We start from the raw sequence: 26384 nt of genomic DNA, 5'->3' as shown, positions 1-26384 counted from the left end.
ATCTATAATCTCAAACTAAAAATGTGGTTCATATTTCACCATAGTCAACTTCATACACAGCCTGTCATAATAAATGACACTAACATTTAATGCCCAAAGGAAAAAAAAAGGTTAATTTCTAGTGTATTTTTAGATACTCTTAACATTTTATAATATACTTAATTATGTAATGATCATGCATGACAGTTAATTTAGTCGAATTTAATTTGCTAATAAATTGGCACATGGGGCAGTTTCGTTCTTGCCTTTTCTGGCATACATCTTGGTGTGGACTATATTAATTGTGCTATTTGATTTAGTCTTGTTCTTAATTTAAACATTGGAAAGAATCAGCTATATATCCAATCAAATTATTAGTTGTCTTAGTAATTTGTTAGGTTGCCACACATCAATAGGAATAAAATGCTAGGTTGTGTTTCAAAATTGAAACATATAATCCTATCAAGACATAATTAGAAGCTTAATACAATCTTAGTAGGACTACCAACATATACCAAATTTCATATATTCTATACCAATTTATAGGCGAAGCAACACTACAAAAAACGGTGCCTTAACCTAGCACCGAAAGTGCTAGGAAAACCCCGAAAGTGCTAGGAAAAATGGGGGTTTCCTAGCACATTTCCGAGCACCTTAAGTGCTAGTAATTCGCTCCCTCGGAATTTTCTCCGAGCGCATGTCCGAGCAAAATGCTGGTTTTTCCTAGCACCCGAAACGTGCTCGGAAAGTTGGTGAACTCCTCTATGAGATTCCAAGCACCAGAAGTGCTCAGAAGTTCGAAGTATGATACCTGACAGCATATCCTAGCACCAGCGTGTGCTCGAAATATTGCCATTCGAGAATCCTAGCACATCTTAGCTTGTGCTAGGAAAGGGATATTTCTGCCATGTAATTGTCCGAGCACTCATGTCCTCGGATTCTTTGATTATTTTATTATTATTATTATTATAGCTTCATTTTAAATTGTTAATTCAATGAAATCAAAATAGCATTAAACTAAAAGTAGGAATAATATATCAAATTAAAATACCCAATGGATTGATGAGAATAAAATTGTTTCACAGACGAATTAAAGAGTTGCACAATATCATGAGTCAAAATGCTCAAAGTCTCAAGTCTATATCTATAGTTTACCCAAATTTTTCAATTTTTCAGTAAATAAAGTCTGAAGGTGTTCTTGCATCTCTTCCTTCATCAATTCCATTTTCTTCTCCGACTCTTCCTTCATCAATTCCATTTTCTTCTCCGACTCTTCCTTCATCAATTCCATTTTCTTCTCCGATGCTTCTTCTATCTTTCTAACTCTCTCTTCCATCCGGGCTTCCGTTTGGGCTTCCATTCGCTCCCGTTCTTCTTGAAGTCGTTGCTCGTAGAGCTCGTCCATTTTCCTAGGGTCGCTGCCTGTCGAACGTCCAGATGCATATGCTGAAGTAGCTGACGGGAAGTATAATTTTGTTACACTTCCTGCACCGGGAATCTGCTTTCTCTTCTTCACCTTACCATGAAGCTCCAAGAAGATGGCATCTTTATCTGGATTGTCTATCCCTTCGGCTCTTAATTCTTCGGCCCTTCTCATAATATCAACCTTCCAATAAGCAAACACAAATCAGATACTATCACAAGCACGCGAACAAACAAACAGTTTCACAGCTTTCTCTTCAATAGTGCAATGCAGCATGTTATCATGTTGATTGAACAAGAGGCAACAACAGATGGTGGACTGACTAATTGGATTATGCTTCATGTATAATCATAAGTAATCTAAAGTTTGAAAATGCTCAGCAAGACAATAGTCAAATCAGAATTTTAGGGCAAGGCAACAGTCAAATTTCATGTACACTCAGAATTGCAGATGTTCTAGCATTTCTGTATTAAAACATTGAACTTTGAGAAGTATACAATTACAGAGTATAGACAATCCAAACCAAGTAACTAGTAAATGCAACATAGAAAATAAGCAGCAATTCATGTATGGATTTAAGCAGCAGAAAATAAGCAGCAACATAGAAAATAAGCAGTAACTTTGGTGAATTTAAACATTGCAGTTTCTATATACACATCAGGAATTTTCATGATTCATGTATGGATTCGCTGCGAGATATGGCAAGGTTATCATGAACTTTTAATGTGACAGGTAATGAATAATCTCATATGTACACTTCATAGAGCAAAGTGGAGAGGGGAATTAATTTAGTGTAGTATAGTATACTGTGTAACCTATAACTCAAGGAGAAGGGTCAACAATAACAATAAGATATCTACAAAACCATTCAAGTTGCAAATTCGATCAAATCTTAAGTTCCCCACTGAACCATTACCAGAAATGACACAGTTACTATCAAATAGAAACGAGCTAATCAGGAGGCTCACCAAGTAAGTAGAATATGAGAATGAATCTTACATTAATCCGAGTGGCGTTTTGCGAAACCATCCCTTGTGAATCTTTTGTTTTGAACGTGTGGGTCTTACCAAAGACATCTACAAATGGAGGTATTATCCCGTTGTTTTCCTCAGTCTGCAAACAACATTAAAAAGGATTTAAAAAATAACTAAAAAGTAAAAATTAAACTAGAAAAATATAAATTTTACCATTTTCTCAACGGTCTCTTCAAATGGAATACAACCATTACAATGTGTTTCCAAAGGCTTTCTCCCGCCCCTGTCTTCGATTATTCGAGCACCTCTCAGAAACCGTGATATTCTCAGGAAGATTCCAGGCATCGGTGCATTTCGTCCACTGGTCATCCGTGAAGTAGGCCGGTTTCTTCATTGTCTTTTTCTTATAACCCATGATATCGCCGTATCTAGCTTTGCATTGACTGTGAAAAGCTTTCTTGCATTCCACCTGATCATAAGCTTCACAGTTCGCATCTTTCTGCAAAATAATAAAGTATTAAATAATATATGATAATTGAGTTATAAATATAAAATGCACAATTTGACCTCAAATTCTTTCCAATAATGTTCAATATATTCATCCGAAAGCGTTGCTTGGCTGTATGCTCCCGGGTCAACTATGTGCTTAAAAGCCTTATTGCATATGTTGGCCACTACACCAGTCGGACACAATCTGCAAATTAATATACAATTAGTAACTTCAAATAATATATTGAGTGCATAAAATTATCCGAGCACGTACTTATCATCCCTTAGGTGTACATATATGCGCCCTCTTGCGTCCCTCTTATATCCATCTTTTTTTGACTTTTTTGCATTATTAGTACTTGCCCTTGCCCCACTTTCAATGCTATCACCGGTTGAATGTCCACCTTCAATGCTATCACCGGCTGAATGTTCTCCTTCACTGTTCTCATCCAATAACTCTAAAGTACCAAGTGGTGGAAAGTCATTGGAGTGTGTAATTGAGCGTCCCAATGATGATCCTCTCATTTCTACAATTAAATAACTACAACAGCCAAGTAGAATTGACTTTAAATTCAGAGCTGTTATAACTACCTCAGACAAGTAGAAATGAATTTAAATTCAATAAACATTGTCCACCAGCATATGTAACCATATTTAACAAACTCATGATTTATGGCACCCTATTCTTAAAGAAACATAAACATTAATCTGTTTGAGTTTGAGTTTGAGTTTGAGTTTAATATTCAAAATCATCTCTCCTCCCTCTCTCATTCTCCATATGTTACCTGACTGACTATATGCCCCAGGTGCTTTTCAAGGAATCCGACTTAAGATCTGAGATGCTCGTTTTATGGAATCAGTGCTACAAAAAAATCATGAAGACAATACAGAAAGAAGCATGTGATTAGTACTTTTCAGTAGCCATGTAGGAAGGAAAAATAATATAGTAATTTTGACTTCACATATATCGCCAAACATTATTGTCATTTTCAAACAAAAACTAATTTTTCAAACAAAATTGAGCACCATTTGGGTTAGCAAGAACATGAAAGTCCAACAATGTAGCAAACATAAAATCGATGTACTCTTCTTAATTACAGAGTGATATGGAATGGCAACGGTATGAACAATAGAGCAATTTCATTACCTAAATAAGTTTCGGATTTATCCAAGAGAGCAGGATGGTCACATAAAGCAAGAACCTGAAAAGTTAGAAGTCGGGATGTTTAGCGATAATAGTAGAGATGGATCTCTGATGATATCATCTGATTTGGTAATACTACCCTTTTCTTGCCAATGACTATGTCTTTCAATGTCATTTTAGAAGAAATAACTATGGTCTTTGACATTTATGGAAGTTATTATACTTGTAATTATATATATGAAGTGGGAAAATTAGTACATAAGTCTAAAAGATTTCCGGAATACCAGTTAATAATTTGAAAGAAGCCGGCAAGGATCTTTGGTGTCTGCAAATAAGACATAAAACTGAATTATAGAAGGAGAAATGAACAATCAAGGGAAATGATATCAGAAAATGAAACACATTAGTATTGCTATTTCATCAAAATGAGAAAGACTTATCAATAATAAAATATGTGTAACTATTTGTTTTACTGATAAATTACTTTATCTAAAAGCTCCTGCTAATCTAAAAGACTCATCACTCAATTGCTTGATCAATATCCAGCATTCCAGTGTATGGCGGTAAGGATTTCTCCCAAACAAATTAAGTTCCAACCATAATAGATACACGAATTGTAAAACAAAAAAAACATAATGATTATTTAAAACTGTAACTGTATATACAGGGAACAAAACATAAGATCCTACACAACTAAAAAGGTATCCGATCAAACCAGTCGTAAATATTAACAACAGGAAGAATTTGTAGAATACGAAATCTATTTTCATGTATAACCGCAACAGATAAGCACAAAAAATACTACTAAACACCAATTTCATGCATATTCTTCTAATTATAAAATTAGAAGATCGACCAAATAAGAAAAGTTATGAATAAGAAATCATCATCCTGTTCTAGCATATTCTTCTAATTAGTAACAAAATTAAACAAAAACCAAACCTACACCAACCCTAGCTAAACCAAATACACCGAATTCAACTAAAATCTAAAATCTCAGTGAAAGCACACGAAGCGATAATCATAGAATCAAAACACCTACAGCAGAAAACCTAAGGTTCCAAAGCATATTGGAGGTGTGACAAATCACTAACCTGCAGGTGTGAGAGAGAGTGGAGATCGGCGACCAAGCGGAGAGAGAACGACGGTAAAGCAGAGAGAGATCGGCGGCGGCCAAGCGGAGAGAGAGCAGCGAGAGGGAGAGAGATCGGCAGCGGCGAGTGAGAGAGAGCGGCGAGAGGGAGAGAGATCGGCAGCGGCGAGTGAGAGAGAGCGGCGAGAGGGAGAGGGAGCGAGCGGAGAGAGAGGGATCCAGAAATGTTTTGGCCTTTGGTTAATTAGAGAGGTATCCCTAATCAAGTCAATAATTTAGTAAATAGTTAATCAAGTCATCTTCGAGTCACTCAGAATAATTGGAATTTGAGAATTAATTCTTACTAATTAATTTGGGAATTTGGGAATCAAATAAGTGCTTCTGAATTTATTTAATGACACAAAATATGCATGACTAAGTAATGAGTTTGTAAATAACATTTAAATCAATGTTTACCATTTCATCATTGTCTTCATTTTCCTCCTCGTCTTCTTCGTCTTCGTCTTCATCTTCATATTCTTCTTCTTCTTCTTCTTCTTCTTCTTCTTCTTCGTATTCTTCATCTCCATCTTCATCTTCATCATTGTCGGCAACTTCTCTCAAAATTGGAATCATTGCACCACTAGGATCACATCGTGGAGGGTCTATTTGAACGTCATCAGAAATTTCATGAACTTCCACTTCATCTTCTTGAAAAGCCGTGTCTTCATTTTTTTCTTTTGGAGCGGCATGACTAGCATAAAATTTATTTACTCGAACTTTGAACACTGCTCGCCAATTCGCCTTGTCTCTTTTCTTGCTCGGAAAAGATACAAAATAAACTTGAGATGCTTGTTTGGCTAAGATGAATGGATCGTACTTTGGATACTCCTTCTGAATATTCACTTCAACAATTTTGTACTTCGGATGAACAATTGTACCACCGCGTGGAGCCGGAGCCGGATTATACCACACACAATTAAACAATACAACTTTCTTTATTGGTAATGCCCGATATTCCACTTCCACAATTTCTTTCAAAATGCCGTAGAAGTCATCCTCATCATAGCTGTAATTTGACCCTCTGATGCATACCCCACTATTGACTGTAGATTTACTCTTTCCATAGGAATCTGTGTGAAATTTATATCCATTGACAAAACAAACATTGTAACTTGTAACCTCGATTAATGGTCCTTGTGACAAATAGTATAGATGACTATCACGAGGCAAGTTATTACGGCCCTGTGTACCAAACACAATTAATGAATAATTATTTTTTCGACAAATAAAGTACAAAGAAAAAAATATAGAAAACTTACATATTCTTTGAACCATGATGCATAATGATCTTCTAATTGTTGCTCTATCTGAGGAGGTGTTATTCCCGGAATCCACTCACGCAATTGTGCAATGAACATACTGTTTTATAAAAAATAATTACTAAATTAACATTTAATCAGTTAAATAAACGAGTATTGAGGAAATCAAACTTACAGCTCGAATTCCTTTGCTTCTTGAGTATTAACTAATATATAAGTTTGTGCCGCTTTGTATTCCACTTCTGACAAGAATCGTCTTCGTCCATTCCCAACACATCTCGTAGCATATGTGAAAATTGGAAGCATATCTTTGGGGTGAGTAGAACCTCCTCCATCGTCATTACGAGGAACATCTCTGCCTCGGCAACGGACATGTGACTCGAAGTAATAAGTGCAGAAATGTGATGCTTCCTCAGTCAAATACGCATTGCATATAGATGCTTCAACTGCAGCTTTGTTCTTGACATTTAACTTCAACTTGCGCATGTACCGTTCAAATGGATACATCCATCGAAAATGCACCGGACCTGCAATCAACGCCTCATATGCTAAGTGGATTGGAAGATGCTCCATGGAGTCAAAGAAAGACGGAGGAAATATCATCTCAAGCTTGCACAAAGTAACTGCAATCGACTCATGATATTTTGTCATATCAATTTCCCTTATCACCGTGGCCGTAAGATCTCTGAAGAAATTGCTCAACTCGGTCAAAGGTTCCCATACTCTGTGTGGAAGTAACTCACGGAGTCCTATTGGTAACAATCGTTGCATAAACACGTGACAGTCGTGACTTTTCATACCGTACAACTTGTGTTTCTTCATATCAATGCACCTTGATAGATTGGAAACATAACCATCCGGGAATTTCAAACCCTGTACCCACTTGAGCAATAATTCCATACTTTCTTTGTCAAGCGTGTAATCAGCCTTATGATATTTTCCGTCACTTGGCCAAAGCTCTGGTCGTATACCAAGCAATTCCAAATCCCTTCTTGCATTAGCGTTGTCTTTTGTCTTGCCTTCTACATTCATAATGGTATTGAAAATATTATCAAAAACATTCTTCTCTATGTGCATGACATCCAAATTGTGGCGAATCACATTTGTTTTCCAATACGGAAGATCCCAAAATATGCTTCGTTTATTCCACCCAAAAATCTTGCTCAACTCAGAGTTTATTTCCGCACCTTCATCAAATACTCTCTTGAATTCAAATTGTTCCAGATGATCAAGTATTTGTTCTCCATTTAAGAATGGGGGAGGACCAGAATGCTCGGTTGTATTCTTTCTAAAGTTCTTTTTGTCTCTGCGGAATCGATGATTTCTGTTGAGAAACCTCCTGTGGCAATCAAACCAAGTGGTTTTCCGTCCATGCTTCAAGGAGAAAGCTTGTGAGTCCTCCATACAATATGGACACGCACGGTGTCCAGATGTGCTCCACCCTGACAACATTGAATACGCAGGGAAGTCACTGATAGTCCACATCAACGCTGCACGTAGCTGAAAGTTCTGTTTTCTTGATATATCATATGCAGGGATTCCTTCGGTCCATAAATCGTTGAGCTCTGCGATCAGGGGTTGTAGAAACACATCAATATTTTGCTTGGGATTCTTCGGACCCGGCACAATCACTGTAAGAAACATGTATGGATCTTTCATGCACATCAATGGTGGCAAGTTGTATGGAGTTAAAATCACTGGCCATAATGAGTACTGCGAACCGGTCTGACCAAATGGCTGAAATCCATCAGTACTAAGTGCTAACCTGACATTTCTTGATTCAGAAGCAAAGAAAGGATGTATCTTGTCGAAGGTTTTCCAGGCTACAGAATCTGCCGGATGAGACATCTCTCCTGGAGTCTGGATGTGCTCTGCATGCCATCGCATGGATTGAGCGGTAATTTCGGATGCATACAAACGCCTCAACCTTGGGCCTAAAGGGAAATAGTACATTTGTTTGAGTGGACTTGTGCCATTACCCTTAAATCTGGTCTGACCACAAACTTTGCATTCAGTTCGGTTCTCATCTTCCCTCCAGTAGATCATGCACCCTCTCTTGCAACAATCTATCTTAAGAACCGGCATATCTAAGGCCTGCATTTGTTTCTTGCACTTATAGAAGCTACTAGGCATACGGTTTGGTTTCGGCAGGCGCTCCTCCATAAATTGGCACAATTCGTCAATAGCTCGTTGAGACATTCGATGTTCAGACTTCATAGTCATCAGTCGAGCATTTGTTGACAGCTCAGAATAATCACAACCCGCCCACAAATCGGCCTGAGACGCTTCTAATAAATTATAGAACTGTTGCGACTCATTAGTGGGGGATTCTGGCATGTAAGTAGGCGGGACATATTGTTCGGAATGTTGCGCCTGGAAATGAAAGGCTCGTGAATGGCTGTCTGTCCCCACACATTGTGTACCATATGTTGGTATGGATCCGATGATGGATCGAAATGCATAGGTTCAACCGATATTGAACTGGATGACGCTTCCACATCGCAATGGAATCTCCAATCATAGTAATTTGGAGTAAACCCCCTTCTCACAAGGTGCTCTTTCACCGTATCAGTAGAAAAAAATTTGCTATTATCACAATGTTTACATGGACATCTAATTTTCGAACCATCCATTTTAGAGGGAAATGACATAGCAAAATTCATAAACATATCTAACCCGTCGATAAAGTCACGATTGAATTCTCCGGTGGGATGCTTTCTCTCATACATCCATTCTCGTCCAAGAATTTTATCCATTTCACTACAAGATCCTGTAGTATGAAATCCAAAGAAAAAAAAATAATACTTTCAATAAATTAACAAAGAGTTTATAGAAAATAATTAGCAAATAAAAATTACACTTGGTCATCAAAACATTACTTGAGTAAAAGTATTATTTCAAGTTATTAAAATTCTTAACTTAGCTAACTATTATTTTCATAGGTAAGTCCATTGTATATTAGTAACTTATCAATTTTACTATCCTATAACATAAATTAATACTATATATTAAAACAGATATAACAATATTTTAGATTATTTAACATAGAAGTTAGAGAGAGTAACTAATAAATATAAATTATACCTTTAGATAACAAAAAGATAATGAGGCGAGATGGCAACGGGCAAAGAGACTACTATGATTCGAAGAAATAAAAAGGTAAGATTGAAAATATGTAGGATAACCTGAAGAAACGAGCTGGAGAGAAAATGGAAGAAGTAAAATGGAAGAAGCCAGATCTAGATCTGGTTTTGAAAAAAAAATCATGGTTTTTCCGAGCACCTTCCAAGTGCTAGGAAATAATTCGAGCACATATACTTTGTGCTAGGAATATTCCAAGCACCTTCCAACAGCTAGGAATATTATCGAGCTGGCAAGTTGTGCTAGGAATTTCCGAGCACCTTCCAAGTGCTAGGAAATATTACAAGTAAAGTCAAGTTGGGCTAGAACAATCCGAGCTCCTTAAGTGCTAGGAATTGTTTCGAGCACCTTGCAAGTGCTAGGAAATATTACGAGTAAAATCAAGTTGGGCTAGAAATATCCGAGCTCCTTAAGTGCTAGGAATATTTCCGAGCACAATCAATCTGTGCTCGGAATATTTCCGAGCAGAATCAATTTGTGCTCGGAAATATTCCGAGCACAGTCATTGTGCTAGCAATTCTGTTGAGCAAGTTGACCATGCTCGAGCTGTGGTCGTATAGATCATAATTTCTTCAACATTCCGAGCACTATCAGAAAATGCTCGGAAAATGCTAGGAAAATTCCGAGCACATATTGGTGCTCGGAAATATGTGCTAGCTAAATGCGCGAATTTTTGTAGTGCAACTTAATCAATTGTTAAATAAAATGTCGTCTTATCCAAAACGAGATTACTAATCCAAATACTAAAATTATATATTGGTGACATCAAATAATAATGACATTTTGTGGCTTGTGGTAATAGGGAGCTTTATGGGCAGGCTTCCAAGTCACGTGGAGATTTGAATAATATATGCACTAAATAATGTCATTTAATGTTGAGTTCAATAACAAGAGAAGAAAAGCTGTAAGTATCAAAAATAAATAGCACGTTACACGTATCATATTAAATGATTTGTGAGGAAAAATCTATCATACTTTAATTCGGGCTCTAAAATCTTAATACATACGAGTACTACTTAAAATGTATTGCTTGGTGGTCAAAAATTTATAATTTTTTTTATGGTTAAATGAACATAAATTTAAAGACTATGCAAATATGAAGACATTTGATTTCAAAAATTCATAATTCTACATCATTGCTTTGTTATCAAAACTTCATTACTTTTAATTTGCGGTCCATCAAGTATGACATTCTATTATCGCTCAATAAAAGAGTTGTTTAAATTACTTTAGTTCAAATATATTGTACATTATCCATCATTTGACCTATATACTTTAAAAAAAACTTTAACAATTATTGAGCCCAATACTATTATATCCATCCATCAGACACAAAAATTATACAATGAGGCATCCTTGCAACAAAATTTCTAGGATTGCTAAATTGTAAATTGAATCCCATCAAAAAGAAAAGCCCAAAATTTGATTGAGGAGAATTGATATTCATAATTATTCTGTCCCAAAAATTTGTTTTTCTCAACATTAATAGTCTCCCTTTTTTCATCCCTTTTCCACCATTTCGATCCAATTTCACAAAAATCAATCTTTCATCGGGAAATTTTCTTCACTCATTCTCCGTTAACATCATTTTATTTAATTTTTCTATTTATCTTTTCTTATTTTATGAGTTTTACATTAAAATATACTCTCTTCGTCCAAAAAAAATAGAGTACAATTACCAATTTTGACAATTCAAAAAAAACAGAATATATTAATTTATAAAAAAATTTCAACAAATAATAACACTTCACATCATTCCACTAACTAACACTATTTCTCACTTTATTTTTTTTTCTGCTCTCTCTTACTTTTTTGACACTATTTCTCATTTATTTTTTCTTCTTCTTTCTTACTTTTTTCCCCTTCTCATAGCCTACACAAGTTGCTCTATTTTTAATGGACAAAGAAAGTACTTTTTTTTCTTCATTTATAAATTTCACATTTAAAAACAAAAATCGCTATTTTCTTGGACGTATATTATTAAATAGAAATGAATGGTTAAATTTATTGCAATTGAAAATATATTTACGTTTAAATCAAACAGCAAGTATAACATCATTTTAAATTATTTGTAATCAAAGTAGTTAATAGCTATGTTACTCATTTTAATTCAAAACTACAATTGGTTTCTATTTTAGGCAAATGTCTCCGGTTCGGTTTCAACTCCTTCATGAATCATGAGTCATGACACGCGCAGTTAGCCCAAAAACATAAAAATAGCAGATTATAGTATTAAACAAATTGTTAAATATACACAGAATTTCTGAATTAAAATTATTGCTATCAATTTCTGTACCCAGATTCACTAGATTTATTATTGTTAGCTGTGTACGATATTTGAGTCAAGCAAAAAGTTATTCAGATCAGTTACCAGATCCGATTGATTGAATCGAACATAATCAGGCTCCTCACCAAATACGCAACGAAATAAAACGAAAAAGAAATTCAAAATTTGAAAAAAAAAATATACGGGCTTTACAGGCAGCAAAAATATAAAGAAATGAATCGATTCAAGCTGCAAAGCGGATCCCAAAATCTTAACTATGCGCACGTTAATTATCGGCTACTGGAAATATATATTTTTCCACAGAACCGTAGTACGGTGCAGAATTACGCCAATTTCACGGATTCACAGTAATTTCATAGCTGAAATCGTAAACTAAGATATATCTAAATATAGGAATAACTATATAAATCACGAGAGAAGAGACATTTAGGAAGAAAGGAAGGGGAGAAGAGTAAGACGACGATGCGGTGGAATGGAAATTGTATGAGAGATTCGGTATTTATAGTAAAGTCCATCTGTTTAGGGTTACGGGCCCAAAATATTAATGGGCTGGGCTTTCTAATTTTGGATAAGATTGCTCTGGCCGGAGATGAGTCCAGTTTTTTGTTTTGATTAAAATTTTGGTTGCAAAAAAATCTATATTAACAGAAATATTACGTTCGTCTCTAAAATACGTGTACAATAGATGAGATGTAGCACAAATTCTAATAAAAATGGTTGGTATATTACGAGTGTATAAGGGGGGTCCTAACTACTACCTTGGACGTGTATTGATAATGATTCTTTCTCCAAATACAAAATACTAGTGCTTATCTTTTTTAATTGTCATAACTCTCTCCGTTCCATAGTAATATAGGCGTTTCTTTTCAGCACGCAGAGTAAGAAAAATTGTGTTAGGTGAATTAAGTAAAGGGAAAATAAAGTGGAAAAAGAAAAAAGGTAGAGAGATGAAGAGAGAGAAAAAATAAGAGAGAGTAAAGTAAGTGTGGAAAAATGTGTTGACTTTTACTAAAAAGAGAAATGACTCTATTATTATGGAACGTACCAAAAAAGCAAAATGACTCTATTTTTATGGAACGGATAGCGTATTTATCTGTGAATTAAAGTTATAAATCTCAAACTTTTAAAATTTCTTCTTAGATAGTTACTTCCGTTGAATTGAAACCGTGGGCCCGCCCCTACTCTACTGCATGATCTATTCACACCCTCAAAAATAATTTCATTTTGATAATAGAAGCATTACGCTACCATATTATAAATATCGTGGAAAAAATCAAGCCAAAAAACTGGATAGAAATTGATATTAATGCATTTGGTTGGTATCATTTGCTCCTCAGGTACCCCTGTTTCGATGAGGAATATAATAAAAAATCACAATTTATATATATGATACAAGTTGAAAATTAGAGACATACCAGTATCTCATATATACTCCATATAAACACTGAGCAATTATTCATTGCTGCAGTGAGTGTCTGGGTTGATGAGATGGGAATGGGACTACTCTCTTAAAGTACAAATATGTGGTAAGAGAGTAAAATATGGATTTGGATCCATGCAAAGTTGGGGTTGCTGTTACACACACTAAATTTTTTAAAATTAAAAAATTAATATTTTATATATTATTTTAATATTATAATTTATTATTTAAAAATTGGTTGTATCTTGGCTGTGTTTGGAGCCATAGCAGGAGATCCAAACCCGTAAAATATAGTGCTCCCTCCCAATGACGGACCTAAAAATATAGATCGTGGGGTCGGATACAATGCATTGAAAAATATTTATTATATTTAAATAATTATTTTTATTAATACATTTTAATTTTTGAAAATAGATTGGAAGTTATAAATTAAATATATTAATAAAAATCAAATCACTAAAGCTTAGTAATTAACATTTTTTAATATTTCAAGCATTGAATGAGTTTTCTAAAATCAAACTAAAACTTGGATCTATACTCAATTACTCATTACTCATAACTTAGCAATTAGTAGAAAAATCAAAATAAAAAAATATAACCCATCTTTCCACCTTTCCGAATAAATATGGGAAGGAAAAAAACTAGCATAGGAATTGTAAAACTTAAAATAATACAAGCAATTAAAAAAGCTTGTAGGTTTAACAGGCTCGCCGCTTCTTCTCAAAACCTTACTCTTCAGATTCAAGCTATCTTTCTCCTAATTCCTTCTAATTTCTTATCTTAATCCATTTTCTTTTATCAAAATATCTATTTCTCTCTTCCTTCTTAAATCTCAAATTTTGTGGGGTCGGATGAGGAGTTGCGCAGTTGCTCGGCGGCCAATCGCAGAGGTTTCCGACAGCACTCATCGGCCAATGGTGGGATTGGTCGACCCCACCCGACCCCACCTGGGTCCGTCAGTGCTCCCTCCGTTCTATAGTAATGGAGGCGTATCTTTTCGGCACTGAGATTAAGAAAAATTGTGTTAGGTGAGTTAAGTAAGGAATAATAAAGTGGACAAAGAAAAAGGTAGAGATCTAGATAAAGAGAAAAAAAAAGTAAGAGAGAGAAAAGTAGGTGTGGAAAAATGTGTTGACTTTTAGAGAAATGACTCTATTACTATGGCACGTACCAAAATAGCAAAATGACTCTATTACTATAGAACGGATGAAGTAGTATAACTAAAAATGAAAACTCTTATAATATTGAATTTTTAACAATTGATCCATCTTAAACATTTTTGTTGGTTGTTTGCAAGCCAGCACTCTAAGTTGCTTCATGGATTAATTAGTTTGTCCCATCACACCATTTAGTTGACTCTCAACAGTCCCCATTTAGCCTGATTGGTGGTTCATTTGTCATGCCATCAGCCCTTCACTATGCCCGCTAATACTCATTTGAAACATAGCTTATCAAAAGGAAGAGACCATTTGATTTATACATCCCTCTTTTATTGAGTTTCACAAAATCAGATTGATTATTATTCGGATCCGTGAAAAAATAAAAGAGAGTTATATATTCCCAATTAAAAAAGGCATACTACTATTAAGCATTTAAACATACACCAAACGACAAGCATGAAAAGTGGGTATCTAGCTGGACCACTTGGACCGCCAAATATTTTTTGTTTTATTTACATAATTATTAGTACTACTAATTATGTGGAGCACCGATCTATTCAGTTACTGTTCGAACAAAATTCAACTCACTAAAATACTAAAAAAATACGTATATTTTTATAAACGTTCCTAATTTTACTCATTTTAGTTATATTTGGTGTGCTACAGAGAATATATATAGTAGGTGACTGACACGGATTTTCTATTGCAAAATACGGATATTCGGTATGTGGTGACAATATAGTAGGTGCGTGACACGTATTTCCATATTAAAAAATTGGTGTATTACGATAAATTTGAAAAAGATGCGACCTCGGTTTTTTTGTGTATATAATACAATTTATATAATCAAACGAGGTCTATGTTTGGTTCAATTTAACTATAATTAAAGTTCAGTGATTGATTGATTGGTGAAATATTGGATAGCATAGACATCCTATCATGCATAGTGGAGTAGTAAACTTTATTATATATGCAAGTACAAATTTGAGATCCTTATTAAATAATTGCACTGGAAGAGAGGACTAAATAACTTTAATATATTTGCAAGTACAAATAATTGCGGAAAAAATTCTGAAAAGAGAAAACCTACAAAAGAATGAAGTTTTTGTAAAAAAAAATTAACATATTATTTCTGGATTTACATTATAACTCAAGTATGCATAATAGTATATAAAAATATGACTTAAATTATATACTCTCTCCGTCCCATAAAAGATGTCACACTTGTGGGATGATACATGATTTTAGGAGGTTTTGTTTTGTGTATTAAATGGAGAGAGAAAATATAATTTTTATATTCATATGAGAGAGAACTTTTTCTAAAAAGAAAAATGTGACATCTTTTGTGGGATAATCTAAAAAGGAAAGTTTGACATCTTTTATGGGATGAAGGGAATACTACTAAATACTAACATTTTTATTTGTTAAAAAATAAGTATATCGAATCAAAATAATGCACATAGAATTGACTATATAATGTTTGAAACAAAATTTCGATGAAGGTCGAAGTATTTTGTTTTAGGTATGAATACGTAAATTAACAACTTCGATTGTACAAATGCATTTTTCATAAAGCAATTACACGTTACTCGTTACGTATAACTCTATCTCTTGTTTTTTTTAAGTTTTCATGAATAGATAAACAGATATATTAAAGTTCACAGCAATATATCATTCCTCTTATACATGTAATGTTTATTCAATATATATCATTCCTCTTATCATTCCTCTTATACATGTAATATTTATTCAATAAATATCATTCCTCTTATAAATGTAATGTTTATTCAATAAAGACAAATAGATTATCCCAGATATACACGGAGTATTTTTTAATGAAGCCCACATATATACATTCTTAAAATTTATAGATAACGGCGAGCTTCTTTATAGGTCACTATGCAAGTTTTTCTCCTAATTATTAGTACTAATTTTTTAATGTGAGAAATCTGAGCAAGTAGGGCAATAAATATGAAATAACATCGCTATCACAATAATTGCATGCCACTGAAATGTTGTTCATTGTATGTGGCCAAAATTATTAATTGACAAACTGCTAGTTGCCTTTCACTATTTGTGACAACAAAGAACTCAAAATATCACAAATAACCAATATTGCAGGTTACATGGAGTAGGTAATTGTTCTCGTACACCAGGAGTTTAAATTCAAAAAAACTTTATTTTTTTAGTAATATCTTTGTATACATAAAAACTTAGATTTTGAATCTGTGAAACATTCCAAAAGGCTGCCAAACATACATAAACCCTTTTTTTTTTGGCAATACATGTAACATTTTCTAATAATTTAAAGTTTCATTAACATTTTCTCTTTTTAAATAGAGGCAAGGGAATATTTATCAATTTGCGTCTACCTTTATATATGTATGGTTGGAGAATGCCCAAAATGAAAGATGCGTCGCCAATTACAAGTAGAAACGGTTTCAATTTTTATGGCGACAAATTGGGCTTTAATTCTTTGCCTATTGAATTCTATGCGGTTTATTTATTTTATTAAAAAAAAAATTATGTTACAATTAAATATGAGGCATGTCTTTCACTCCCCACCAATCTTGGGCCCTCGGGTCATGTACACACAATGACTTAGTATTATATTACTCTAAATTATGTATTTTAAAATTTATTATTTTGGTATCAATGTATCATGTTGAAACTCATAATAAAATTAGCATATTTAACACAACATTTAACCTAATGCATTTTTGGCTTATGAAAAAAGAAAAAGTCAATACGTAAATTTCATTTTCTTAATCCGATTTTTGGATAAGAATATTCAAATAAATTTCATTTTAATAATTTAATTGAATATAAATGTTATCTAAAAAAATCAAATTAAATAAATTACATATTTCTAGATTATATGAGTTAAAAATCAAATAAAAAATTACATATATCAAGACAGGGGAGTGATAAAATTCAAACTCATATACTGCAAAAACTCCAAACTTTTCAATATAGTATCAACACAAAGTCAACATATTCTATTGCTATTATTTTATTCTCTGTTAATATTTTCTAAGTCTAGATCAAAGTTTGGAATTTGTACAATATTTAGAGTTCGCATTTCATCATACTTCTATCAAGATAAGTATGAGTTAAAAAATCAAATTACAAAAATTACATATATCGAGATAGGGGAGTGATCAATTGCTAACTCATCATTTAATTGCTAACTACAACTAATTTAAGGTCATAGGATTTTAGAAAACGTGTGGTCTACAATTTGCCACGTGTAAGTTTTAGATGAAAATGTCAATATAGTGTTTCGGAAATATCAACACAATGCTTTGAGAATGTCAACACGATGCTTTAAGAATGTTAACCCATTGCTTATATTGACATTCTACATGTATTATATTGACATATTTTATATAGTATGTTGACATTTCTGCTTTACAAAAAAATTGAAAAATTTTTGATTTTTTTTTTCAAATTTTGACGTCGGAACATATGCATATATGATATCGTTGGAACCTTTATAAAATTATCTCTGATTTGATATATGTTATATGAATTTAAAATTTTGGGATTTCTTTTAAAAGTTAGTTATAACTAAACATGTAGTTAATTGACATTAATACCCCTATTGATATTTTATGGAATTAATCCTATGGCTTTATTGACGTTTTTTGTTGATCGTATTGATATTTCTTGGTTGATGATTTAGGCCCTTAATTTGAATATTTAATGGCTATTATTTAGTTGTAGTTAGCAATTAGATATTGAGTTAGCAATATAACACTCCCCTGTCGAGATAATGATAGTTAAATAATTAATTATATAGATTTTTTAAAAAATTACTAAAATAGTAGTAATAAATAAGTTTTTGACTAGATAATTATAATTAATTTTGATTGATTATGATTATCGAAAAATGATTTCCAAAATTAACAAAGAATAAAATAATAGAATAAAATTACAAATTAGTCGTTATTATGGTAACACCATTATTTCTACAAATGATTTGAACATTTCAATTTCTCATCACCAAATGGTTTTTGAAGTAATTTCCTTTTCAAATGGAAGAAAATCGAATGGGTAGTAAAAAAGGGAAACAAATTTAAACAATTCTGAATTAAAGTAAAAAATGAAAATGAAGAAGTACAACAACCAAATCCAGTGGAATCAATATCGGAGGGCTATATAAGCACGACACTCTACCCCATTTTAGTACTTACACTTCCTAATCGAAATAGAGAATTTGTGAACTCTATTGAGCCTCCAAAATCCCAAAATTGGCCTCTTCTCTTTCAATTCCGAATCCTCCACCAACCCTAATGGCCGTTTCGAGCTTTGCTAGGGCATTTCCCTCGTTCGAGTGCCGCTCCGATCCCGATTTCTCCCTGCCGGAGATTCCTTCACCCGGTTACTCCGCAGGATCCAAATCCGCGCTCCTCCGCCGCGCCGCCGGAGGGTACGGCCTCTCCTCGCCGATCCTCAAGTTTCCTCCCAATTTCGTGCGCCAGCTGAGCGTCAAGTCGCGGAGAAACTGCAGCAACATTGGCGTCGCGCAAATCGTCGCGGCGTCTTGGTCGAACAACCATGGCGCGCCGGCTCCCACCCCGGCGGCTACGGCTGTTGACGCAGCCGCGGCCGCCGCCGCTGCAGCACCGGTTGAGACAACCGGTGCTGCGAATGGGGTCCTTCCTGCGAAGGATCCGTGTTGTGAAGGCGAAAACGTCCAGATTGACGATTCGCCTAAGCATAAATACGCTTCATTTTTGAATTCGGATGGCAGCGTTGCGATTCATGCTGGTATGTTACTACTGATTCGGATTTATTCCATCCTGTTTGTTTTCCGAGCTTGATTTGTCATATCTGTTTTTAGTACTTTATTTAGAGGTTGCGATAGCTTTAAATGATGCGAAGGTATATGAGGCTGGATTTCTGTGTATTTATGATAAAGTTTTTACCTAAACCTTTATCATTTTTCCGGATCTGATACTCGGATTGGTGCGTTCGTGGTCAATGTATATTCTATATAGTTCAAGATAACAATAAGAGTCTTAGTTTCTTTTGTTTGCTTTTCTTGCTAATTAAAGGTTTTGTTCACTTATTAAGTTTCGAATTTGTACAGCTTTAGGATAACTCACAAACGACTTCTCTATTCTTCTAATTATTGTGGATTTACCGATTTGTTCAGGTGAAAGATTGGGCCGCGCCATTGTTACTGATGCAATCACTACTCCAGTAGTTAATACATCTGCATATTTCTTCAAGAAGACTGCTGATCTCATTGACTTTAAGGTATATTCTACTGTTTCATTGTTAAAGTTACCTTGTTTGTTTGATAGACAAATATTTGATCTCATATAAAAGATCATGTACATTTCCTTGATGTAAACTCCAATCTGAACATGTATGATGTAGCATATATCAGTGGAGTAAATTGCCAGGGGGAAAGGATTACGTAAACCAGATTATAATTTGTGATTACTTAGTTCAGTTAAAACCAACCTTAGTTGCAATCTAAACTTCGTTCTCTTAACAGGAAAAAAGAGCTACCAGTTTTGAATATGGACGCTATGGGAATTATACTACTCTTGTTGCAGAGGAAAAGATAAGGTCAGTGAGATCACCCTTCCTTTCTTATACCAATAGAGTATAAGATAATGACATTAGTGCACTCACAAGTGGCTTCATTCAATTTCATGAAAATGTACCAGTGCACTGGAAGGGGCTGAAACCACACTTCTGATGGCATCTGGAATGTGTGTTAGCACTGTCATGTTGATGGCACTTGTTCCTGCTGGTGGGCACTTAGTGACTACAACTGACTGTTATCGGAAGACTAGGATTTTTATTGAGAACTTTCTTCCCAAAATGGGAATCACTGTATGTTCTTTCTAATCCAATTATCTGAGTTTGATTCCTTTTTTACCAATATGTAAGCCTGTTCACTGTATAACCATAATGCAAAAATGAGGTATTGGGACATTGAATTACATTGTATGTAAGTCCTTAAGCATGAATGTTCCAATATCTCATTTTTTTGCATGAGTGTGTTATTGAACAGTTGTAGACGGAATCTGGATCCAACTCCTGAGATGCCTAATCTTCTTCCTTCCATGATAATAAAATGCAGGCCACTGTCATTGATCCTGCAGATATTGGAGGTCTGGAGTCAGCTTTAGAGAAGAACAATGTTGGTGTTCAATATAAATTTCGTTGTACATTATGATTTGTTTGAAATTTCGATTCCTCATTAGTATTCAACTTTCTTTGCAGGTCTCAATTTTCTTTACGGAGTCTCCAACAAATCCATTCTTGAGATGTGTTGACATTGAGCGAGTCTCGAAGCTTTGCCATGACAAAGGAGCCCTGGTTTGTGTGGATGGGACGTTTGCCACTCCTATGAACCAGAAAGCCTTGGCTCTAGGCGCTGATCTTGTTGTACACTCTGCAACTAAATACATTGCTGGTCATAATGATGTATGCCAGTTTTTCCTCTCTCACATTCTTTACACACATCAATTACATTAAGACTCCAAACACTATATGCCTCATTATTAACCAGCAACACTCTATACAGGTCCTTGCAGGGACAATCAGTGGTCCTGAAAAATTGGTCTCTGTTGTTCGTAACTTGCATCATGTACTTGGCGGTGCTCTTAATCCTGTGAGTTAATTACATAAAACCAATGCCTCATACATCATGAGTGTTTTTTCATGCTTAGCTTGCTTCATTTGTACTTCAGATTCTGCTGAAGTGGATGAACTTGCTGTATACCTTCTATCAATCATTTTGCAGCTGTAGCATTTTGAGCTTATGATATAAGTGGTATTGTCTAACTTTTCTTTTCTTGACCAGAATGCTGCATATCTGATCATCAGAGGAATGAAAACGCTGCATCTTCGTGTACAGCAACAAAACTCGACAGCACAAAGGATGGCCGAGATTTTAGAGGCTCATCCTAAGGTAATCATTGAGCTAAAAAAGATTTATTCAGCTGTGAAGTTTAAGAATCTTTTCATTTTTCATTTTATTTCGTTTACCCCCTAAATTGGTAAAGATGAGCTAATCCTCTGATCATCATGTTCCTCTAGTTTTTTTCTTGGCCTTTTGATGAGCCTACCAGTCATGTTTTTGAAAGTCAGTTATGTATCCATGAAAGTATTTGGTTAAGCTTATTGACATAGTGTGTTGATAACTGTTGTCATGTTAGAACGCTACAAGGCTATTATTTATTTGTTTTGGTATTGACTATGGTTGTTACATATGTATAATGTTCGACTGAAATGAATTGCAGATCAGGTGTGTTTATTACCCAGGGTTAGCTAGTCATCCAGAACATCATCTTGCCAAGAAGCAAATGACTGGTTTTGGTGGAGTGGTTAGTTTTGAGGTCAGTAGATAGGTTTATACAGCTAAAGGCATTTCTTTTCCTTCTTTCTCCTTGGAAGTTAAAACAATTCATCTGAAATTTGAATGAAATTAGGTTGATGGGGATCTGCACAAAACTGCTAAATTTATCGATTCACTGAGGATTCCATACATTGCCCCTTCCTTTGGAGGTTGTGAGAGCATTGTCGATCAACCTGCTATAATGTCATACTGGTATGTACACATTAATGGCTTATCCGAATACAAGTCAAATAAAGGTTTATTATCGACATTCGCTGACCATTACACCAATTATTGTTCGAAATAGGGATCTTCCCCAGTCAGAGAGGGCGAAGTACGGTATCTTGGACAACTTGGTTCGCTTCAGCTTTGGAGTGGAGGACTTTGAAGACCTCAAATCCGACATTCTTCAGGCTCTGGAGATGATATAAGGCGTCTGGTCTGCTGCTGATTTTTCTTTTTGTTATTTTGGTCTGTCTTTGTACCTTGTTTTTGGCTCCGGCTTCGATTTCAATTGGAACCTTCCAACTTCTCAGTATTCATGGTTTAGAGATACTTGAGTTGTTCCCCCTTTTATTTTGGTGGTGTAATGTAACGCTGATGTAGCTATATGTTCACCCGAATATTGTTGTTGATTATTACTCTATTAAGTACTAGCATTATATAACTGTCTCGTTTGAGATGATATGATCACAGCTGCCTTTTGTTTCGGACATAAGAATTAAGAAAGTCGTGTTCGGTGATTACAGAGAATAAAATAGCAGATAGAAATGGATAATGAAGTAAGCTAAAGGAAAAAATGCAGGATGGATTAAAAGTCTATTTTTTTTGCCAAAAGAAGAAATATGTCGTTTAGAAATGCTTTATTAAAGTATATGAATCAAATTATTTTGGGACCGAGTGATCTGTGGTCTGTGGGTATCTCACTAGAATTCCTTCTTTATCAACACCACAATTTGCCGAATATTCTTCCACAACCATTTTATAAAATAATACTAATATCGTTTTCGTCGGATCTACATTGGAATATGCTCATACCATTTGTTGCATGGAGACACCTTAAACCTACACCAGTAAACAAATAGGCTTATATCCGATGATCATTTACAAAGCATATATTGATCAGAGTTTAGGGATATGACATCTTTTAGTATTTTCGGCTCCAATAATAACATCAATATTTTGAAACATTCCTTTATCTTCAAGAGAGTATGAGAGCTAGTAGGGTACCGACTTATAAATTCAGGGCCATTTGCCGACTTATCTTGTCAGCCCGTCCGAAATCGATTACGAGTCTGACTGAGCGAAAGAAAGCATTATTTTATTTATATATATACACATTCATTTAGTGGTTCTTATTTTTACTTTATTTGCAAAATTCTTTCCTATATTCCTTTTATCAAATTTCTATCCAATAATTATTTAGAGGGGGTGTTATAGGGTCATATTCTAATGCTTATAGCACCCTAATCTAAAATCAAGACCAAATTTCCACCCTTAAATTTTAAAATAAGTGGATGAGATTAAATCTTACGAATCTCAATAAATAGTAGACAAAATATCAATAAAAGGGTAATATTGTCATTATGTTATCATATGATAATTTTCGTGAATGTTTTTTATATCAACATAGTGCATTACAAATATCAACAATATGATATAAAAATATCAACACTAGTACAAGAAAATATCAATACATATTTATTGAGATTTTTACATGGTTTTATTGAGATTTTTTGATGTATTTGTTGATAAAAATCTGGTTATCAACATTTACGAAAACTGAAATAAAAATATCAAATTTCAAATTTCAAATTTCATCATCTGAACATCGTCGGAACATATGCAATTGACATCTCGTTGGAATCTTTATAAAATTATCTTTAATTTGATATATTTTTTGCGAAAAAATAATTTAAATCGAGAGAGTTGCATAAATTTAAAGTTTTAAGATGATTTTAATGAGAGAGAATTGACATTAATATCGTCTAATTTTATTTATTAATTTTATTAATTAAAAATATAATCAATGTGACATTATTTCAATCACTAGATCTTCTAATCTAATGGATAAGATTTAGTCTTAGTTTGAGATTGCTAATTAGTTAGCAATTGATCACTTCCCGGGTGTTATATTGCTAACTCATAACTTAATTGCTAACTACAACTAAATAATAGCCATTAGATTTTCAAATTAAGGGCTTAGATCATCAATCCCTAAATGTCAATACGATCAAGGAAAAACGTCAATAAGACCATAGAATTAATTCCAAAAAATATCAATAGGGGTATTAATGTCAATTAACTACATGTTTAGTTATAACTAACTTTTAAAAGAAACCCCAAAACTTTAAATTCATATAACATATATCAAATTAAAGATAATTTCATAAGGATTCCAATGATATCCTACATGCACATGTTCCGACGTCAAAATTTGAAAAAAATTTCAAAATTTTTTAATTTTTTCGTACAACAGAAATGTCAACATACTATATAAAATATGTCAATATAATACATGTAGAATGTCAATATAAGCAATGGGTTAACATTCTTAAAGCATTGTGTTGACATTCTCAAAGCATTGTGTTGATATTTTCGAAATACTATATTGACATTTTCATCCAAAACCCTAATTTGAAGTTTTTTTTTTATTTTATTAATAAAAACGAAAATTACACTTGGCAAATTGTAGACCACACGTTTTCTAAAATCCTATGGCCTTAAATTAGTTGTAGTTAGCAATTAAATGATGAGTTAGCAATTGATCACTCCCCTTATTTGGAGTCCATATAATTTTTTTTAAGTACATGTATATCAACCACTTAAATAATACTGAAATGTCCCGAAGAAACTACCTTCAACATCTTGTACTCACACTTTCCATATGAGCAGATTCTTCTCCACCTTCCAGACAGATGATGGAGTTCACAGGTTTTGGATGTTTTGGTATTCGACGCACTTTGAGCTACTCATCAGGGTACTCTTTTTTCCCTTGGGGAGTTTTATTCCATGGGGTTTTTTCCCTAAGGGATTTTAAAGAGGCCCGCCCACTCTGAGTTTAGATGGGTGACTTAAACTATGATCGTCCTTCGGCTTGCCCCGTGTTGTTCGTTTATTGGTTTTTACCATGCTGCTTTGTACTAGCCAACTGGTGGCTATAGCTCTTGTAATTCCCCGAGTATGCCCGAGTGTATGATGTAAACATTTGGCTTTGATTCTATTTGATTTATTTATTCATAAAATAAAATAAAAATATCCCCGAGAAACACTCATGTTTTTCTATTTTGTTCTTTTTCATCAAAATTAGTTCTATCTATTTATATTAAGTTTCTCTATAATGAAGTTTCAGCTAGTTATTTTTTATGCCTATTGTATAACTTTACCAATTTTGCATATAATCCATAATTAAAATTATTTTTCTTGGCTAAAAATTTAAAAGTAATTATTTAAATTTCTTGCACTAAAAAATAGTCCTACACGGTAGGATAGCGGCACAAAGCCATCCGGTCGGGTTGAGCATTCTGTCTCAAAGTGGGGAGTTCATCCGGCCGAATAAGCAGGCCTAGTGGCACAAAACCCAGACTGGAAGTTCTGTCGCAAACATGATAATCTGCACAAGTTTTTCTTTGATTCGGGCTTTGTCCTATCTCCATTTTCGTCCCAACTCATGTCCTATGGAAAAAAACATCATTACGAGTATAATAACAAAAAGAAAATGCACAAAATCTACGTTGAAAAAGATGAAATATTTGATTCACATCAACGACTCTTGTGCCTCACGTAGTAACATAACCACACCAACTGTTAGATCATATGAACAAATTCTTGCGATGCAAGCTGCTTTATGTGTTTCTGGCGATTCATACCGGGGAAATTGAAAAGTTCAACGATTTCTACGTCGGCAAGATTAGAATGCATGAAGCCGAAGAAGTTACCATGTCAACGTAGAAATCGTCGAACATTTCTCATCCGAGAAATCAAACATTGTGTGATATAGTATAAGTGAGTAGAGAAGTTGAGTTGGGAGTGAATTGGTTGTGAAGATGGTGATTATTTATAGCATGAATTGGTACAAGTAAAAAAAGGTGATATGGTGATATTTGGATGGTATAAAAGTATGTCCATGGTTTATTCCGATTCCTCATCAGAAGACTGCTTTATTTGAACAAACAACAATTCGACAACAATACAATGGGTTCCACTCAGATCTTTCCTTTAATTTAGGTGAATATATACATGATTTCTTCTTTTTTTTCGTTCTTCAATATTCAGATGGTTAAAGTTTTCAGCTCTTAATGGTTATTGTATCAAAGATGCCTCTTTTGTTGGAAGAAATACTACTTTAGTGGAGTAGTAAAAGAAGGTGGTATCATAGTCCCACCACCTCTCTTTTGCTGCCAACATGCAATCAACATTATGTGTACATATGTGATGGTGGAGTGGGCGGCCCAAACCCCTTGACCAGCCAGAAAATCTCCATGGCCGCCCCCTCTGTTGGCTTCCAACGTCGCCTTGGGAAAAATACTATTCGCCATAGCTCATAGTGTTTGAATTGTGCAGTTTTGGGACGACCTGAAAGCCCAATCTATTCCAAAACTAAGCCCATT

The 26384-nt window shown here is 34.2% G+C and overlaps 3 protein-coding genes across 3 annotated transcripts; 1 reads left to right on the top strand and 2 right to left on the bottom strand.

Moving 5' to 3' along the window:
• Positions 1–1014: 1014 nt before the first annotated feature.
• On the bottom strand, positions 1015–5297 carry LOC125208173 (uncharacterized). Its single transcript, XM_048107751.2, has 9 exons — positions 5104–5297; positions 4294–4334; positions 4013–4067; positions 3651–3727; positions 3140–3406; positions 2944–3070; positions 2590–2875; positions 2402–2515; positions 1015–1585 (listed from the first exon to the last, which is right to left on the bottom strand). Exons 7-9 carry the CDS (start codon positions 2743–2745, stop codon positions 1124–1126), a joined length of 732 nt encoding a protein of 243 aa, XP_047963708.1. The 5' UTR covers positions 2746–2875; positions 2944–3070; positions 3140–3406; positions 3651–3727; positions 4013–4067; positions 4294–4334; positions 5104–5297; the 3' UTR covers positions 1015–1123.
• On the bottom strand, positions 3032–8740 carry LOC148923836 (uncharacterized). Its single transcript, XM_089061620.1, has 6 exons — positions 6579–8740; positions 6404–6503; positions 5697–6326; positions 4013–4067; positions 3229–3392; positions 3032–3070 (listed from the first exon to the last, which is right to left on the bottom strand). The coding sequence occupies exons 1-6, from the start codon at positions 8738–8740 to the stop codon at positions 3032–3034; spliced, it is 3150 nt and encodes a 1049-aa protein (XP_088917746.1).
• Positions 8741–18603: 9863 nt separating this feature from the next.
• Positions 18604–22441, top strand: MTO1 (Pyridoxal phosphate (PLP)-dependent transferases superfamily protein). Its single transcript, XM_089061366.1, has 11 exons — positions 18604–19184; positions 19573–19676; positions 19921–19994; positions 20096–20264; positions 20515–20574; positions 20658–20861; positions 20962–21048; positions 21241–21348; positions 21680–21775; positions 21869–21987; positions 22082–22441. Exons 1-11 carry the CDS (start codon positions 18707–18709, stop codon positions 22203–22205), a joined length of 1623 nt encoding a protein of 540 aa, XP_088917492.1. The 5' UTR covers positions 18604–18706; the 3' UTR covers positions 22206–22441.
• Positions 22442–26384: the final 3943 nt, after the last annotated feature.

The sequence above is a fragment of the Salvia hispanica genome, chromosome 6 (genome assembly GCF_029641045.1).
Source record: "Salvia hispanica isolate PSC_SH4W2 chromosome 6, Shi_PSC_v1, whole genome shotgun sequence".
Classification (NCBI taxonomy): Eukaryota; Viridiplantae; Streptophyta; class Magnoliopsida; order Lamiales; family Lamiaceae; genus Salvia; species Salvia hispanica.
Note: the sequence above shows the minus strand (reverse complement) of the source record. Positions and strands in the feature narration are given on the sequence as shown.

Excerpts from the sequence above, each read along its gene's own strand:
- LOC125208173 (XM_048107751.2), bottom strand. The coding sequence starts at position 2,745 with ATGACCAGTGGACGAAATGCACCGATGCCTGGAATCTTCCTGAGAATA. Across the intron at positions 2,516-2,589 it reads AAGAGACCGTTGAGAAAATG|ACTGAGGAAAACAACGGGAT; the intron begins GTAAAATTTATA and ends TGTTGTTTGCAG. Across the intron at positions 1,586-2,401 it reads AAAACGCCACTCGGATTAAT|GTTGATATTATGAGAAGGGC; the intron begins GTAAGATTCATT and ends GCTTATTGGAAG.
- LOC148923836 (XM_089061620.1), bottom strand. The coding sequence starts at position 8,740 with ATGCCAGAATCCCCCACTAATGAGTCGCAACAGTTCTATAATTTATTA. Across the intron at positions 4,068-5,696 it reads TGATTCCAATTTTGAGAGAA|GTTCTTGCTTTATGTGACCA; the intron begins GTTGCCGACAAT and ends CTAACTTTTCAG. Across the intron at positions 3,071-3,228 it reads GCATTGAAAGTGGGGCAAGG|ATTGTGTCCGACTGGTGTAG; the intron begins GCAAGTACTAAT and ends ATTAATTTGCAG.
- MTO1 (XM_089061366.1), top strand. The coding sequence starts at position 18,707 with ATGGCCGTTTCGAGCTTTGCTAGGGCATTTCCCTCGTTCGAGTGCCGC. Across the intron at positions 19,677-19,920 it reads CTGATCTCATTGACTTTAAG|GAAAAAAGAGCTACCAGTTT; the intron begins GTATATTCTACT and ends TTCTCTTAACAG. Across the intron at positions 20,575-20,657 it reads CAGCTTTAGAGAAGAACAAT|GTCTCAATTTTCTTTACGGA; the intron begins GTTGGTGTTCAA and ends CTTTCTTTGCAG.